At 37.3% G+C, this 19,544-nt stretch overlaps 1 protein-coding gene across 2 annotated transcripts in view; it reads right to left on the reverse strand.

Moving 5' to 3' along the window:
* Positions 1–19,544, reverse strand: part of NRXN3 (neurexin 3) — a 960,107-nt gene that overhangs the window by 29,779 nt on the left and 910,784 nt on the right. For both annotated transcript variants that reach the window (XM_085317601.1, XM_085317600.1), the window contains one exon: positions 15,522–15,597. In XM_085317601.1, coding sequence (XP_085173727.1) covers positions 15,522–15,597 — 76 coding nt within the window. The remainder of the gene's footprint in view (positions 1–15,521; positions 15,598–19,544) is intronic.

The raw sequence follows: 19,544 nt of genomic DNA on the forward strand, positions 1-19,544 counted from the left end.
AAAGAAAAGTGATAGATATGGAAAACAGCATATCCTGGAAAGATCACACAGCTTCAGGGACGGACTTTTACCAAGGCTATTCAAAATATAATGACAAGCTATGAATGAAACAACCRAAGATGCTGGCATATCATCGCCCACCTCCTTTGATAAATTTAATCAAAGGCTTTATTCTTCTAACACAATTGTTAAAGAGCAAGTGCAGATGTTTCCTATGGGGAAGAGTATGGTTTAACGTTTGGAGGAGCTAAAAAAGGAGAAAGGAAATTGAAAAAACAGTAAAATATAAGGAAAAAGCCCCACAATTAGTCAGTGGTGAAGGTTGTTAGTCATAATTTCAGGWATGAAGCAAAGAGACAAGCATACTGAAATGTCTGCACAACAGTTATGACTACATAAGCCAACACATACATATAGGATAGGGGATACCAGATGACTTCAGCAGTAAAGTGTGTGTATCCTGATTTACAGAGATGTGTTTGATGTCCCAATTGCTACAATTTGCTTTGAAAATTTTGATCAAAGTGGTAAGTGGGAGAGACCCCCTCCAATTACTAACTATAACTAATTATAGTTAGTAAAGTTTTTCCATGTAAGAAGGGTATTAAGGATTTGGAAGTCTAAAAAATCGTTACTGAGTTATAAAAAACTTAGTTGTGTGTGTTCATTTTACTTTACTCTGCATATTTTATTTTTCAATTCRCTCACAATTCTGAAAATCACAGTAAGAATGTGTTGTACAGCAATGTACGTATATATGTGTGTTTAGTAAATTAATTTCTTTCTAGATTAAATCATAAAGACAAAGGGTTTGTTTCTGAATGAGAAAATTTAAAAGTGTACTTAAAATTTTTTTTTAAACATAAGTAAATTTCAACATAAAAAGACATTTCAAGATAAAATGTCGAAATTTGCATTTTAGGAGTCACAAAATATTTTCTTTTTTTTCTTTCTTTTTTTTTTTTTTTTGAATGTGATGCAGACAATTCAAGTAGTTTGCCATCACCAAAACTTCACTTTTACCAACAGAAAATTAGGGTATAAACATTTTCAACTATTTTACTGATCTCTTGGGTCTCTTGCACATATGTAAGCACATATGGGATTTATTTTCAGTCACGCCTGAAAATCTCTCAGTTATCTTAATAAATATTAGAGTTCAAAAGTTGTTCATCATTTTTTGCTCAGAGCTTACTGCATGGAGTTTTGTGTTTTGTTTTGTGTTTTGTTCATGGGAAGGCTCCCCATCAAAACTCATTTTTGAATCACTGGAATAAAGGCAAATTTGGTAGTACATCTAATCTATTGTACAAAAATTTWTTTTTTTCTTCAGATGGACACTCCTGCCACACTGCCAAGTCACTTTACTTTCTCTCCGGCTGTCAAACCCTTCTTAATTCTCCCTGTAGCTCCCGAGACTCTAATTCCCTGGCAGAGATAAGTGATTCAAAACCTTGCCAAAGGCTGACCCTTCTCTATCTCCCTGTCGTGAGTTTGGATGTTTATGCGAGATCYTCTATTTTTGACTAAGCCCAGATCACAAAACCAAGGATCATACCGGCTTACACTTACCAAACTCCTCTCCCACACTGCTGGGACGCATAAATTGCTTTAACAACTATACAAAAGTGTAAGATTTGAATTAACAGAACTTAAACAGGAGCATGATAAAGAAGATAATGCAGGATTCAATCTATTTGTTTCACATTTTCTTGTAAATCTTCTAAACAAGTTTGTTCTACTCCTCTATTGCAGTTACACAAAATGGTCCTTTTAGCTGGAACATAAACATAACATTGGAAGACGTGCATACATGCATATGTGTGTATATATAGAGAGAGGGAGAGAGAGAAAGAGAGAGAAAGAAAGTAAGTACATACACACACTTTGCAATATATTAATATTTCATTTTTCAAAACTAAAAGAATTAACACACAGTAAAAACAGATTCTGGAGGAAATAAAGATTTCAAAGAACCCAGTGRAAGGCTTGTTGCTTCACAGAGAACATCAAGAAGAAAAAATTTAAATTATATTTTGACTCATTAAAAAATTTCCTGGACTAATTACAAGTCTATTTTTGCTCTCTTTTTTGTCAAATATAAAATTCATGAGGCCTTCAAACTCTTAGTTGTAAACATCCGTAGTTATTAAATCTAGCGTCAAAAGTCAGTCATACTGGTTTCAGTAAGGGGAGGGGGGAAGAATTATTGACATCCATTAGGAAACCTTCCTATATAACAAAAGATTAAGCTCAAAATTGCTTTGCACTTCTGCTGTCCTTTAATGACAGAACAGCTTTTCTTTCCCTTATTGATGACTCTGACATTTATTCTTCTCATACTGGGGTGGATTGAAATCAGTGAAGCTACAAAAGTTTTGGAATTTTGTTGTTGATTTAAAAGAAAAATTTTGAGATTTTGTATGCTTAACTATTTAAAATAGTTGTAGCTCCTCTTGAATGCCAAAAGAGTGCTGATGGCTCTTGTAACACCATCAGATGGGACCAAAGAGTATTTAGTTRCTTTGAGACTCAGCAGAAGTACAATAATGAATCCTTGTTTGTGGAGCTTTAGTAAGGTTTTAATAATATGTGTCTTAGTGCAATGATAGACTAGAATTAAGTATTTTGTCAAATTAGTGGACATTTGAGATTTCAAATCATGTCGGTGTAATTATTTTTTTGTTTCTATCCCCAGTTTCAAAACCTGAATGATCTTTGCTCCCCACACACCATTTAAAGTAAATAATTAATGCTTCATATCACTCAAGAACTGGGATTCCCAGCTGCATTCAAATAGGATAAAGCATTGATTTCTAGCTCTTATGTCTAATGAATTGGAACCAAAACAGTGAAATGGAAAGAAGACAAGTTGATAATCCCTTTGACATGATTATAAGCTTTGATATCTTATGATCTATCAGGGCTGAAAATAGAAGTAGAATACAATTTAGTATTAGCCTCACCTTCAGATAGGGCACTGAATTAAATGGGCCCCTGACCAAGTCTGACTGGTAACTGTATTTCCATGGGCTGCCTCTGAACCCATGCTTGCTCATTTTACACTACTCTAGGTACAGTAACTTTTAAAAAGAATTACTTCTGAATTCTACCTCTGACAGAGTAAGCTGTCACCCTGGACTCTTTCCTCCATGTTAATTAACAGCTACTTTGTTAAGAATGACCTTAGTTTTGTTCCTACTCTCTCCTCTTTTGGAGTCAGTCATTCCTGTTTAGTGTTTGCACTGTAACTGCAGAGACCTGCTGAAGAACACACACACAGAACAGCTCTGGAATTTCAGCCTCTATGGCAAAACCAGCACTTTCCAGAAGGAGCACATTATGCTTCTTGTTCTACTGAGGTATCATTCTAGGTGTTGTAGAACTCTCTCTTCAGGCTAATCTCTAAGGCAACTTCAGGTCAAGGCAGGATGATCAAAAGGAATTTACAACAAAATCCTTTAGGAACGAAACAGTATTTCTGTCCCTATTATCTGYAGATACTCAGCACGATTCCTCTTTAACAGTGTGCTTCTGTAATCTTCCAGAAGATGCACAGATATTATTTATCTCCTGGAAACCAGGCAGCTCCTCCTTGTCTCAAGCTAAATAATCAGTGGCTATAGACATTTAAAGGCCTAATATACATGCATTTGCCCGTAACGCGAAATCTTTTCCCGAGTCATGTGCTACTGAATGTGTCACTGGCTATTTTTCCTTTCTCTCCCATACATTTTATGAAGCTGAAAATCAAAGCTAACAGGGATAAAAAGCAAGTCCCAGCAGGTTGAAAATATCACATCTTAGTATTTCAGACATGTGTCAGCTTGATAACATAGGCACAGCACTAGAGGGATTGCCAGAATGTGACAGTGCACATGGCTTCAAGTTCAGAGAACATGCTCATAAAAAGAACTGGAAGGCAGTGAGGGAAAGTAGCCAGACTGTGGGCCTGATCTTACATGCGAAACTATGAAAACTTACATTACCTAAGACAGACTGGAGAAACTGTTTATTTTTGAAGCAAAATTCTGATCAAGATGCAAGTTCAAGGGATGAAAGTGCTGGTATCAAAAGGGCCATATRTTGTAGCTCACTCATGATACTAATTTATATAGTCTGAAAATGGTTCATTCTAATTGCATATGATAACTCTAGGAAAAAAAACAATATTTAATGAAAATGGTACCCTGTTGATGTTCCCCATCAAGAAAATATTTGAATTTTTGTCTCTTCCTTAGTTCCTTGTTTATTTAATTTTAGAGAAATTAAAATTACTCTTTTTTTAACACTTGGAAAATAAGAGCACATATACATTGATGTCAATTTCTAAATTTAGATTCATATGACATAGATTCTATTTCTACAGAATTAGATGTATGTGCTTTGCATGCAAAGAAATACCATATTTATCACATCTCTGATTCATTACTGTTTGCAGGTAGAGTAAAAATAGTAATTAGAGTTATCTTGTAGTAAACATTAGAAGAAACATTAGAAGAAACATTAGAAGAAAAGTAAAAAAAAAAAAAATCCAATCTGTGTTATCACTTATTTGAAATTCACCTCTATACCCTAGCTCATCTTTTGCTTAGAAGGCTTTTGTTCTGCCAAACTGATTATAAACTGACCTGGAATAAAATAAAATTGTAAAACTTTTACCCTTATTTAAAGGAAAGTTCTTCGGATTCTAACCTTATGCTATTAAGATATTTACAGTGTATCACAATTATCTGTGAAGATTCAAAGTTAAGTAGGTAAAATAAGATATGGTTATTTCTGACTATCATCTAAACAATATAGGAATATGAGTAGGAATCTTCAGAAAAGGTAGTAGAAGTGGGGAAACCATTCAAGAAATTATCCTAAGGAAGAGACAAAGCTATCTGAATGATTGTCTTTTTCCTCCTACATGAAGTGACCTCTCTGAATGCAGATATGCCTATTTACAAATGTCTAGAGTATGAGATGTTGGCAGACAGGATCTTCAATCAGCAGAAAAGTAAACTCTTTGAAGTACTTCYCTAGTGACTCCAAGTCTGTGCATCTCTCCCAGTATGTGCAACAATAAGGGTAAAGTCTCTTTAGTCAATTTGAGACCTACTTTATCATCTTCTCTATCCCCTTGGTTTCTTTGAGTTATAAGGCTTGCAATTTTTTTAAACTCAGATGAGAGAAACAGATTTGACAGTGATCACTTGAGAAATAGGGCACTGAAATTCGATGGTCAGAAACTAAAATATGAGCCATGTTTCTGCCTGCTCAYTAGCATTTACTTGTCTATCAAGGAGAGACACCTGAATAAGGAATTTAAAGTTTTGACTATGAATAAAATAAATTAAGGGAAAGAAGCAGAAGGATGATGAATCACCACCACACCAAGGTTGCCTCTGTTTGCTTTTTTGTTACCTGCTGCTCCTACTCTCCTCACTCCCCCTCCTTTCTGTACAAGCAGGTTCAGAGGCAAGTACTCTGCCTATTTGAAGAAATAAATGTTTAAGCAGTAACAGAGAAAACTTTCCCTGATAGTCTTCTCTGCCACGAACCTCAGTTCAGACTTTGAGCCAAAATGTAAGATGGAACTGGAGTCTTAYTTTTCAATTAATTACTGAGAATGTTAACTTGGAGGCGGCCGTAGCGTCAGCTGTGAGGCCATTCCTTCTGTTCATGTGGATGCCCTTGCTGTTAGAAACAAAGAACTTTCCACTTGCACCAAAACCCCTGCAAAATTCCAAGGAGCCCAGAACAAAACTCTCCAAGTCTCCAGGCTGAGGTCAGACAAACTACCTTTCACGTCCTGAATTCACATTGGTGGCCTAGGAAAGAAGATAAATCTCTAGTTGCTACTAGAGCTGGCTGGAAAACAAAAGAAAAAGGAAATGAAAACCACTTGCTTTTYTTTGAGTTCACTTAAAATGTTCTGACCCAGAGTAGTAACTTCTGATCATGTTTGGTCTTGATAGGCAGAAGAACAACAGCAGCTCCCAGAGGAACAAACAAGATTTCACAGCATTCCTGTTTGAGAACATCCACCATTCTCCTCACCAAATTCCTCTGTGTGCTTGGACTCTCTGGGTCACAACAGTGTCCAGCTGGCAACAAATGCGATTTGGCTGCCTACCTTACCAGTGGAAGCCCTGTGCTTATCCTCCTGCACTTCAAGAATTAAAATACTCACTCAATTAAAATACTGTTAGCTCTAGCAGTCAGCTTCTCTCAGATTAATGACAAGATAACATGACAACAGTCTCCTTCCAACTCCTGTTACTTTTACAGGCATATGTCTCTATTTCATAAAAATAAAGAGCAATGTCATTGTTYCAGTAGGAAACCATGGCAGGTGAAGATAGCACTTAGTACTGACACATTAACAATTAGATAGCTGGCTTGTACATTTGCGGTAGTTAGCAGTATCATTTTAGTACTTTGCATAGCAACTTGAATGTRAATATCAAATTTCATTAAAATATTAATTAAATCTCCCTCTTTCCCTTCACCTCCATCTCATTTAGCTAAGTAATTTACCTTGCCTTACAGGTAGGCAAATGAGCAATATAGATGCAAAGCCACAGAAGGAATCAATAGCTGGGAAGGGGACACACACAGGAATTCAGGTTTTTTATCATAGGCTCAAATCCAACTCCCCTCCCAGCTCAGTGATGAATAACATAGGAGCTGAAGTCAGTAGCCTGCTCCAAGAGAGAAAAGGAAAGTACATTAACCATTTCAATTCCATATATATTCTTAGTGGGGTAAAATGAGATGCAACTGGATATTCTATAGCACATCCTGCATGTGGATTAGCCTCTCATTTTCTACAGCAGAAGACCAGTTGAGGTTTCAGAGGCTACAGAAGACTAACAAAAGTAACTGGTCAGTAAGAAAGGGCAGCTCATCTGCAGTCCAGAGGTTAGTGTCCTGATGACTGGACACCTGATTTAGTCATCGCAGTACCTCAGCATGAAGGCTACCTTGAGCTTCATGATGCGGAGGGACTACAACTCAGATTGTTCTGCTCCAGTAACACCTGCCACTTGAGCTAAAAATGTTTTTTTTTTGCCATTTGTAAGATAGGGTTTATGATAACCACCTGGACTGTTCCAGTCTATCTGACAGGCAGCAGTATTATACAGAATCATGAACTTGCTGATGATAATTTTATGAGCAGTTGATTTAAGCAATTTCCAAGAATAAACATTAGATTTGGAAAGAACTAATTTTTGTGAAAAACATGTACAGGTCTAAAATGTAAACCTTTCAAGCTTTAAATATTGATCCATTTTTGCTACAACAGCATTCAGTAATATTTCTCAGACCACAAACAAATTGAGAAGAAACCAAGCATAAGATGYTTGGCACTTATTGTTTAAAGAAATGCTATTTTCTTTTTAGTCCTGTACAAGTACAGTAATCATTTATCTTGGTAAGGAGAGTTATAGTAAATTCTTCCATGCTAGAGATTGGAACATATCCCATCACTTCCCTCTTCTGGTAATTCTTAGATTAAACAGGTAAGCCTTACGCTCTGGTAAGAAAAGTTCCCAGATTTCTCATCTCCCCTGCAGAACATATGAATTTCTGCAAAATAATTTGAATTTTAGCTGTGCTAATAGTATGTACAAGTATGCTTTTCGTGATGTTCTAAACATTATTTGCAAGGATACTGGCTGCATCTTCCCCCATTACCATGAGCTGATCCACTGATGCAAGTTGATGTACGCTTACGCACTGAGACCTCCAGTGACACTAACATAGGTAGTCCACTCAGTGAGAACACAATTAAGGATACTGGGCAATGCACTGCTGTACAAGCCAAAGGATGTTTTGTCTAAACAGCATTTCAAATCTAAACAGCCACCTGAAAACCCAATTTGTTTCCTTCTGCCTTGCATGTTATCACATTCATACAAATCTGTAAATCAATCAGAAATTCTATTTACTATGCACATGGCTAAAGAGACTCCAAATGCCTTTCCAGAACTGAATTCAAGATATACAGGTTGAGAGCAGTTTTCTTCCTAGTGTCAGTAAAAAGGYAGCTATCACATAATAACAAACAGAACAGTGACCCACAAAATAAGGCTGCACCATTTTCTGTAGCTGTCTCCTAAGTACAAATGTACTGTGAACTGTGGATTTGAGAAATACATTCATATAGATATCATTTCAATTGCATGTGCACAGTGATATTCCTTTCCCATGATTGCTTTAAATAAAAAGGCCTCTGTGCTTTAGAGTTAACATACAGCCACTACATTATGTAGCTTTTCCTGGAGCCTGAAGAAGAGATAATAGGAGTTCTTAGTCTAAGACGTCAGCATGCACATACAAAGTCCCTGAAAAGCTGATCACATATAAGAAGTCGCTTTAGCTTTATGCCAGCAAATCTCTGCTAGGAGTGGAATGATAGCAAAGCTTAAACACTTTCCAGCTGCAAACTTGGTCCCTCTTGAGAAGCTATAAGGATACCTTATGACTGCCATACTGAACCCTAGGTAAGTGGGTCATCATTACAAGCTTGTTGCCCCTTTGGGGCCCAACTGCATCGGAAGGTGAGGAAGGGTTCAGGGGAAGGGGGACGGGCAGGAGTGCAAGGGAGGGCACACCAGCTTACGAACAGAGAACAGAATCACACAACAACACAGGACCAATGGACTCCAAGACACTGACAAGACAGATGGTCACAGACGAGACATAAGATTGCTACCGAGAAATAAAAAAGGAGCAAAAACCCCATAAAATAAAGTAGATGCATAATGCTGAGGCTGCTAGAAGCAGCTGATGGTATCGGTATAACTGTTCCAAAAATTAGAAATTATAATCCAATTAAAAAATAAAATTAAAACAATATCCCCCCCAGACCATACACTACAGATTTTCTTGGTTAGTCTGAATGCGTAGCTCTGATGAAACATGAGATGGCGTCATCACAGCCCATGCACAGATTAATGAAGGCCATGGTTAGTTCAATCAGCTGAACTACAGCATGCCACAAAAATGATCTTGCACTGACCCAGAAATAAAAGATACAATAGATGTTCTGCAATGCAATAAAATTCTTTTTATGCCATCTGCAGTTGGTAGGGAGTTTTTTGTTTGAAGAAATTTTCCTGGGAGAATACAGGGGAAAGGGGGATTCTTTTTTTTCCTTCTGGACATTTTTTCTCTGAAATTAATGAAAAAATTTTTAAAGGGAAGAGAAAGGCTAGAGACAGTTTAAAGTTAAAAAAAACAGATAGAGGAGAAAGAATAAAAAGAAAAAAGGGGGAAATCTTCATTCTTTTGCACACAACTTTCTTGGGATGCATTTTTATCTGAAAATGTGGGTATTTTAAGGATGGCAAGAAAAGATTTTGTTGCCTTTATTGGTTTGCAAATCTRTATCTCTTTCTTGAGATGAGTAAATCATTATTGTATTGGAGGAACTCCAAAAATATAAATTGAAAAGTACAGCAATGATTTTAAAAATTAAAAAATAACGATATGGCACCATTGCGAGTCAAAAAAGGGAAAAAAACATAAAAGAAACTAAAATATCAATCACCAAAAATTCATGCGGCACAAGATGAGTGAAACGACAGAAAATGTTCTTCAAATATATACAATGTATATATCTATCTATATACATAGAGTATGTGTGTATATATCGATAGATATATCTGTATAGTTTTTTATTCTTCCTGGCCCACCCTTCCCCAAGGATAATTGGTAGATGAAATTATTGATTAAAAGTGAACAAATAAAGAAACAGAAGAAGGAAAAAACTCTAAAGAAAAATAAATTAACATGCTTTGTTCACCAAGAAATAACAATATCATGCATCTGTCCACATCAGTGGATGCCAGGGTTAGATGAAGGCATGAATTTCTGTGTAAACATGTGATTGGATGATAGGGGCTATTGCTGATATTGGTCACATATTACTTCAGTATATGCATATATAGATACATATATATATATATATATATATATGTATGTATGTATATACACATTGGGTATAGTGCATAGATAAATAAAATATCCTCATGAGTACGGCTTTTGGAGCTTATATAGGAAAAAGACCAATATGCTGAAAATCGAACCCAAAAGAAAATCTTAACATAAAAAAGAAAATAAAAAGTCCTGCAAGTCATCTGCATAATTGATTGGTAAAACTTGTTCTTTTGCTTTTCTTTTGGCCGTAAGACCATAGCCAGGAAATTCCATCAAACAAGTGTTGCTACTACATCCTGGTAAGTCTGCTGCAGAGGAGTCTCTGTCCTTGGGGCCTGTATGGTATTCAGCCTCTCATTCCTCCTGGGGAATGAGAAACCTGCTTTGCAATGTAAACATGCACCCAACCTTAAGGGCCATTTACTTGTTCACAGTGTGCAAAATGAGGCAGAACTCCTGCATGACGCAGGAAGAGACTGAGTATTGCTGAATACTGGGTTTGTCAGGGGGAAGCATTTTTCCAAGGAAAGCAACAAAAATCCCCTGGGTGCTTCAAGCAGGTTGGTGCAGTTTGTGGAGGATGAGAGGCAAATCAACATTCCTCTTAGTTTCTTTAATAAAGCTTTTTTTCACTTCTAGCATACTGCTTTTCATACTGTGCTGGTTGCTTGCGGACTCTTCAAGGAGACAGTCTGCTTGCTTTCTGCAAATAAATCTTGTGACCCTGGCAGACTACACGAATCCTGCTCTGCGGCACTGGACGCTTGATTGTTCTAACCCATAAATCAGGAGCCTGGAAGTGGATAGATACAGATAGCATACCTATAGTGTACGTGTCCCTTGTGTATGTGCATATGCTACAGAACACTATATAACTTTCAGTACAAAGAACCACGGATTTGGAAATTTCTACTGAGTGGGGTTTTTTTTGCTGTGTCCAGTGCCTCACGGGAAAGGCTTATCAGTCTGATTCCACAGTGTCAGCATTATGGTATTTTAAGCTTTCAGGGAAATGAAATACATGAAATAAATTTCCCTGGTGGGAAAAAAAATTAACCTAGGAAATTGAGTTAGGCTGATAGGAAGGAAAAGCTGGTAACCAAACCAGAAAGAATTGCAGACTGTGTCCAGCCAGAGAGCTAGAAGGTTTAAATCATACACACCATTTCAAGAGGTTATATTACAAGATTCAGATTTATTGGTGAGTTTTTGTTCCTACTGTTTTGCCTAGTACAATAAATATTGTGAGCTGCAGTTCCAATCAATTGCCCAGTTACTAACATTTAATTTCAGTGGTGCCAGAGGACCACACTAAAAGACAGACTTAATGGGAACAAGCCTAATGGCACTAGGAGACAGCAGCAGCTGTCAGGAGCATAAGCATAATCCTCATGGCATTGAGGTGAGGTCTGAATTGAAGGGGTTCTCTAATATACTGGAAAGAGACAAATGGTTTCTTTTTTTCAAGATGGCACAGTGTTTCCTAGTCAGGAGTATGTTGTTTCCCTTACAGATCAAAACGCTGCAACAGTTTGTGTTCGAAAGTGCAGAGTCAAGACACTGGGCTCAACTTTCGGAAAGCTGAATATTTAAACCTCAAATCTCCCCAAAACAAGCCAAAACAGATTCTCATATTCATACCTGATAAAAGCATCATGTTTCTGACACAGAAGCTGTAAGGTTTTCAAACATGTATTGGACAAATAATATTTGCATAGAGATAAGAGAGAGACTCTGCTATGCAGCAAGTCAATGCTTATTCAGGGTAGAGGAAACTGTTTTTGTGCCTTGTGTAGCATTTACGACAATTCATTCTTGAGACACTAAAGGTATCTAGACTCTTTTGCAATAAGATGAATACCAAGTACTTTTTATTACTGAAGCTACAAAGACTTCCTCTTCATTATGTAAAATAAAGCTGATTTTTAGATTCATAACTGTCATTGCCACCACCCACTAGTATAATTCCTGATGCACATATTTTTACAAAGAGCAAGGCTGTAAGCTGCAGCTGTCAGGACAGAATTCTTGTGATATCTCTTGGTCTCTGAATAGGGGGCTCTACTAACTCACTGGCTTCCAAGCAGAAATCACTTCTCCAAGTGGGACACAGAGGTGCAACTAACCTGACACAGCTTGAAGCTAGCCAGAAAAAGCCCAAAGGAAGCAGTGTGAGGAAACCTCCTTTGCACTATCTTCTTTCAAAGAGATGCACATATTCAGATGCAGATGGTATGCTTAGTGAGACTCAGGGTTTGGATTCAACAGACAATCAGGTTAAGTGGAAGTAAGATCTGGCAAATGGTTCTCATAAGGTATTTATCCTCAAATAGGATATGATTTTCTGTCTTTTGAACTACCTTTGAATAAACTGAAACCAGATTCTTCAAATGGACTCTCTGATCCAGGACCAAATCCAAAGTAATATTTTTAGATCTGGGGATTGGATTCTGACCCATATGAAATCTGAAAGCTTTTGATTTGCAGGGTGACATTCTCTGTTGCCCTTGTCTCGGTTATTGCACAGCAGGTTCGTAGTGATGTATACTATATCTCACTGCTGTAGCAGTGAGTTCAGTAACCTTTGCATTACTGGACCACAGCACCGAGTGTGCTGGAAGGCCAAGTCTCGGTGTTTGGCAGAAAATCAAGAGCTTTAAAAGCTACACACTATCAGAGCAACAAAAAGGGGCCTGCACTGATCTATGTATGTCATTTAATTTTCAATTTGCTGCAAAAGTAAACAGGCAAGCCCAAAAGCAGTGTAAAATGCCTGTCAACAGAACAAGAGAAAGCAATTTTAAATGGCCCAAATTAAAAAAAATAAACAACCCTCCCCCCCCAAAACAAACAAACAAACAAAAAAAACCCMAAAAAACCCAAGCAAAATAGTCTAGCTCTTTTCTTTCTACAACGCACACATTTAAGTACCAGACCTTGGCATATGGCCAGACTCCTGACTGGGCTGGTGAAATGGAAAGGCACAGATATCTGCTTAGCTAACCCAGCATTGCTAGATTTTCACAAACCAGGTAAGATTACTTTAGAGCTCACAGTGGAATATATTCTGAAGAACGCTTTGATATTAGATATATTAAAGATACAGTTCTATTTTCCCAAACACAATGGGAATGATGATATTAAGACAGACAAAGAAACCTAAATGAGGAACATCATAAACCCATTACTTTTCTTCTTAAGATGAAAGAATGAGCTAAATTTATGCTTTAGGAGGCAAAAAGGCCTGTATGTCCCTCCTTCCTCTGGTCACTTTGCACCCTGCTGCCTTTGAGGGCAGGAAACTTCAAAACATGAAAGTGCAAATCTCCCCAACAAGTACCCATCCACCAGACCATATTTAACATACCACCAGGCTAACCCTTCTTCTCAGTGCCACATTAATTCCTAAGCTACACATTTCAGTGGCTCACATGGGCCGCCATTCTATGGAGAGGAAATAAGTGCAATAAAAAGTACTGGCTGAAATTTTTAAGAGCATTTAAGTAGCTTTAGCGGATTTAGTGTACCTTTAGTAGATTTTCAGTGAATCATATTCTTTTAAAGGACAGATATTCAAATGTATGTAGGCACTTAGAGGTGGAAAGTGCAATGCTTAGCAAGATTTTCAAAAGCAAGTCATTCTTATAAATCCAATTTGTACTTGTTTGTAGCCTTAGCTATTTAAATATGTCAGGAGAGAGGTATTTTTAGCCTGGGAATGTAGGCTCTTCAGTCACTCTGAAATTTCATCCTGTTTTACCAGATTTCTCCTCAAACTTTGATTTTTCCACTGGCACCAAAAGTTGAAAACATTGCTATTAAAATTTATAGTTATTGAAGTAGCTTTGATTTCTGCGTTGAAACATCAATGACAAAAGCATAAAAGGAGGAGTCTGATAAAGATCCTATTTCCTCCTTTAATTGAAATGCTTGGCAAACAGAATAAAAAAAAGCTGAAGTCTTGAAACCTTAGTGAAGCTTTAATGAAATGGTTCTTATTCATTTGCATATCGCTTGTGGTACATTAGTCATTTAAGTATGGTCTTATAAAATTCATGTCTCATTTTCATAATAATATGCTGATGTTTCACTGCTGTCTTTATTTAAGATCCCAACATACATCCCAGTGCCCATACTGTTTATGTTCCACAATCTAGTATTATTTGGACTGCTTCTATGCCAGGTGAGGAGTTGAGAAACTCATAGAGATCCCTGAAAAAAGAGATGGGAGTAGACTGAGCTATTTAGTAGGATCAGTTTGTGTGTCAGAGCCTTCCCTGCTGTCTCCCAGAAATCGAGAATTCAAAGACTGTTAGGCGGTGGAAGTTCCCAGCTACAAGGCAACACTAATCAGAGGTTCTTGCAGACCAAGTTCTACCAAAAAATGCAGGCATAATATTATGAGTAGAAAATAAATATGAAAGCACTAGCCTTAGGTGAATGTTAATGTTACTACTGTAGTAATCAAATAGCTTCAGGAAACTAGGAAGAGAACATTTATAATGCTTTCTGGGGATTTTCTTAAAGCCAAAAAATAAAAACCCAGATAACAAAACAAAGCAAAAACAAACAAAACAAAAATAAAAAAAAGTATTTATATGTTTTGCCTTTATGGACAAAAGCTTCTGACCAATCTCCCTTTTTTTCTTTCTTTCTTTTTTTTTTTTTTTTTTTTTTTTATGTACACAGAAATTCGATGATATCTGTTCTCTATTATAGAAATGCTTAACTATGGCAAGCCTCAAAAAAGAAGACTTGAAAAAGTCTGTAAGAAATAAAATAGACTGCAGTTGCCTGCTGGATATCACATTATATATCTCACCAGAAAGGAAAGCCATCAATTTATCAAAATGTATCTGAATCAAAAGGGAGAAGTTGAATCAGTTCCATATGGTCAGTCTCTTGACCCTGACTCTTTAATAGATACATTTTGAAGCATCACTGCAGATAACATGGTAAAGCCTACCACTAATTTTGTTGTGTTAGACCTATGTTTTGGTGCTCTCCAATTTCTTTGGGCACACAGAAAACAAAATTAGTATAAACATTTTACCATGTTAACTGTATTCCAAATCCCATGAACAAATGTACACTTCCACAGTCCATCTTCAGAGCAATTAATGAAAATTAAATAATACTAATAATCCATTGTCATTTCACTTTCATACCCTTTATGTTTTTTAAACAATCACCTCACTTGCCACTTCACAAAATTTTATTATTTGCTGCATGTCACACTAATATTTTTGCCTCACTGAGCCAGTGAGGTAACTGTTACACACATGTTAACAATTAATTAACTGGGATCAGTTTCAGGAAGTTTGGCTTTTTATTAAAACAGCTTTATATTAACTAAATAGTGACTACATATCTATGTTTTGCTATTGCCAAGTCCATGGGATCTGATGCTTGGCTGTATAGTTTTATTTTACATACACTGTATATATACATAATATATATACACACACATATATGTATACACATATAAGAATATATATGTATACATTCACACACATATAAATATATGTATGTATTGTTTTTTGCAAATGAAGTAAGAAAGCAAGCAAAAGAAGACTGACCTGACTTACCTGTACTGGGCTCACAGTCAATGAAGTCTTCATCATCACTAGAACATTCAGCTGATGAAACAATGTCATCCGTTGTCTGGCATGCCAAGGAAAGGAACAAAGCAAACAGAATAGAAAAAAAAGTGTAAGATACTTGCTAGTCAAGAGGCTGTTACAGAGGCAGTGAACTATTCTAGAATAAATGTTTCAAAATGGTATCTTTTAAAATATTCAACTTATACCAAGCATTGCAGTTATGYCTGTGTAAATATGCCCTTCTTGGAGCTGGATTTCCCTCTTGGAGAAATAGCACTTACACTCTGCTGTTGAATATTTCAGGTGTGCACAGGTGCAGCACTCCTGCCGTCCTGTTTAAGTTAGCAGGCAGATTGTGCTGTGCTGCTGAACACAGTAAGTACAAGGGGCTACGACACCTCCTTGGCTGGCAAGCCTTCCTCTGGCAGCCCCAGTACCCATGTCCAGCGAGGGCGTGTGGGGCTTGTCAATAAATGCCAATGCTATGTAGGACCAGCCAGGAGGCACCTACTGAGAGACTGAACACAGGAGGCATGTTCAGGCTGAACATGCTTTCTGCAGAGAAAAATGAACGAGATAACCTCAGATAATAAGCATCACCCAGGCAGATAACACGACTCTTTGCTGTGTTGCTAAATGCATCACTGTCAGGCTGTGATACTTTTTGCTCCACTAATCATTTTAGGCAGAATGCACCTCTTTGGCTGGAAATCTCTTATATTTGCACATCTGTTGCAGTGTGATGACCTGCTGCAAGTTTCAGGTATGCACAACATGCAGCTCAGCCTGCTACCTTGCCAAGTGTTCAGGGATTAACCTGGGTGTGACTGGACTGGTAGGCTGGAAAGTCTGGCTCCGAAAGGCTTAAACCAAACTGTGCCCGTGCATGACCCTTACAAGTTTCTGCACATTCCTTTCCATCTTCAGCTGGTGATTATTATTTTTTTTTCTCTGCTACTGGACTAATTAATAAGCAGCATGTACTGCAGCATGTTAGAAAGAAATGTAATGGCGTGCCTTCCCAGTAGCATCTCCTGCCTCTAATTGCAGCAATTAGTTGAATTAGTAATGTGGACCATTAGGGAAAGTCTGTGGCAGCCTCTGGACGCAGGTTATAACGTTCCTGCACACAGTACAAAATCATCCCAGCTCAGCAGTGTTCCCCCTTGCAGAAAGCTCCCTATTCTACTAAGCAGTAGGATCAGTAGTATGATTCCTGAAAGAAAACAACTAAAACGACTCCTGAAACAAAGCAACTAAAATGTCCCTTGCTAGATAGGAGATACTGCTCAAATCGGAGCTCCTTGGGAGCAGGGCAGCTATACCTCTACTATACATTGTATTGTAGTACTCCCAGTGAATACTCCTGGGACTCTTATGTCATTACAAGTCTTTGAAGTCCTCATTCCTGAAAAAGACTCTCCAGCTTCAAATAAGGTCTCTTGTATACTTGTAAGCCAGTTTCGACTGTCCCCAAAATGCTGAGTGCACCCACATATCTTTACATACATGTTATGAGGTCCTGATCTTTTCTTTAGCCTTCTCTGGTCCTAGTGCTAGCAAGTCCCTCTGTCTGACACTTCTGGCTCTCCCTCCTCTTTGCTTTCTAAGCTTGCAGAACCTAGCAGTCTGCCAGAAAGACCAGATTCAACCTAACATTCTTTTATTCTTGATTTTGGTGATTTAGAGTGAGCAAAGAAACAAAAATAGGACTCGTGGGCTACAAAGAAAAATTACAAAATAATATTTGAGTAGCTGCAAAAAAACAGTCATGAGGTAAGGGAATCCTCTATTATGTTATTTAATCTTGCCTAGCATGCCTTTTGGGTAACATTTCATAGGATACAATCTTGCAGTAGTCTCATGTTTAAATACTTCCATGTTGAGGCAAGATTAAAAGGAACTGAAGAAGATATGTACAAATACTACTGCCTTAGGCGTTACTGTTTTTTTCAACACCTTCTTCTAGTCACAGAAAATGGAAGAGCTTTTGTTGACATCTGGGTGCCAACCTCTCTCCTAAAACAAACTGCCTTTAAAAGTTTGTCTATTTAGGAAGAGGTCAAGCAAGAAGGAATGTATAAAATATAAATTTATTTCCTATAATTCTCTTCATCCTGTCATATATATTTTATGAAACACTATTTACCCCAAAGGACACCAAATGACTTTATAATTCATACAAAGAGTGATCACATCCTCCAACATTGAAACACAGCTGTCCCTTACGAGGAAGAAACTATTTTTTAATTGCACCACTATTAAGTAATTTGGAATAAGTGAACAAAACTATACTGCAAGAAAGATTTTTAAGCAGGTGAAATGTAGCTAGTGAAACTGGAAATGTATATTACAAATGCCTGAAACACTTGCAGAATCTGTATACTTGTCAAATATAACACTCCAAACAAAACAAAACAAAAAATTATCTATCACTATTAAAAGATGCTGCTTAGATAGTGCTAAGACTCTTGCATTTTTTTTTTTTAATTTTCAATTTGGATTTAAAGCACATAGATATGATTTTGCCCTTTGTTGAAAACTTGACAATTTACAACTAGGATCTTGTAAAGGAAAAGCAATAATTTGCTTGCAGTAGAAAATAAACATGAAAATTACAACAATATGTGGTTGTGACTCAACTGATACACCTACTCATCTATTTACCCACTTTCTTGCTCTCATCTAAGGGCTTCATATAACATTAATGTGTAATCACATATCTGATATAATAATTATATAGAATAAAAAGTTCCCCTATAAACTTTGTTTTATCCTCTTTCTGATGTTAGAGACTTCATACAAAACCAGAAAGGTAGCAGGTTCAGAACAAACAAAAGAGGATGTTTATTCACATAATGAATTTTTTTAACCAAGAAACTCCTTGCAACAGGATATTGGTGGGTAATAAAAGGTTAGATGTATTAAAAAGTGATCAGCCAAATTAAAGGTAGAAAAAATCCATCCAGAGCTATTAAATACACCAYAGTTGGCCTGGCAAGGCTCTGTGCCACGCGCACTGAAGACCAAATGTGTATTCACTATTTGCGTTGTCCTGTTCTGGATGCTTTCCCTGAGCACCCCCCCACACACACACACCAGCAAGAGCAGCCACAGGGAGCTGCACTAGGAGTCCATGGTGCCTCCCGGCCAAAGCCTCCATGTCACTGGCCCTGCAAGTCAGCTGGCCACTCACACACAGCACTGGCCCTGGAAATTAGTTAGCTGATGCAGAATTTTGACAAAAGTGTGAGCTCTCAGTAGGAGCTGCAAAGTCACGAGGTCTGGCACTTTTTAATCTTCTCATTCGATTTCCCATCTAATAAGCAGCTTAAGGACATCAAATGCAACATACTTTATGGTACATTCTTTACTAGCTGTTCTATTTTTTTTTCTATAAAATCTGCATGTAGCTTGTGTTGGTTTTGAAAAGAGAAGGGCATGAACAGTCGGACTCAGACTAAATGCAAATGTATGGTGTGCTATGCTCACCAAATCTGCCAGCTGTGACCTGTATCTGCACTTTTTCACAATTGGTTCCACCCTTGATTCTATCAGTTAATCTCTGTCCTTATCTCCCCACGTCCACAGCATGATATTTCCCCTGATATTCTAGTTTTTCTGGCACTGTGGCTGCTGATTGTCCCAGGCTAATGGTTTTGTTTACATAAGAATGAGTGTTAGAAAACAGAGAAATCTCCAAAAGCAGTGTTGGTCAAGGTCAGTAATGAGATTTCTAGAAACTATATAAGAGATAAGTACACTAATCTGTCTTGCTATTTCATATCTGGTATTTTTAATCTCAGTACTTTCCATCATTCTTCATCACTAACTGATTTTCCAGTCCCATCACATATTGGTTTTCCATGCACCTTCAGCTCAGATACCAACATCTGAATTATCCCAAAGGAATAAAGTTATTTCAGAGAGAAGCAGCAGCAAATTCCTAACAGCAGAAACAGAGTTGAGGAATCCTCCAGAAGACAATAAAATCTTGTAACTGGAATC

This window comes from Rhea americana, unplaced genomic scaffold, assembly GCF_003343005.1.
Source record: "Rhea americana isolate MKP2758 unplaced genomic scaffold, rheAme1 scaffold_5, whole genome shotgun sequence".
NCBI classification, from domain to species: domain Eukaryota; kingdom Metazoa; phylum Chordata; class Aves; order Rheiformes; family Rheidae; genus Rhea; species Rhea americana.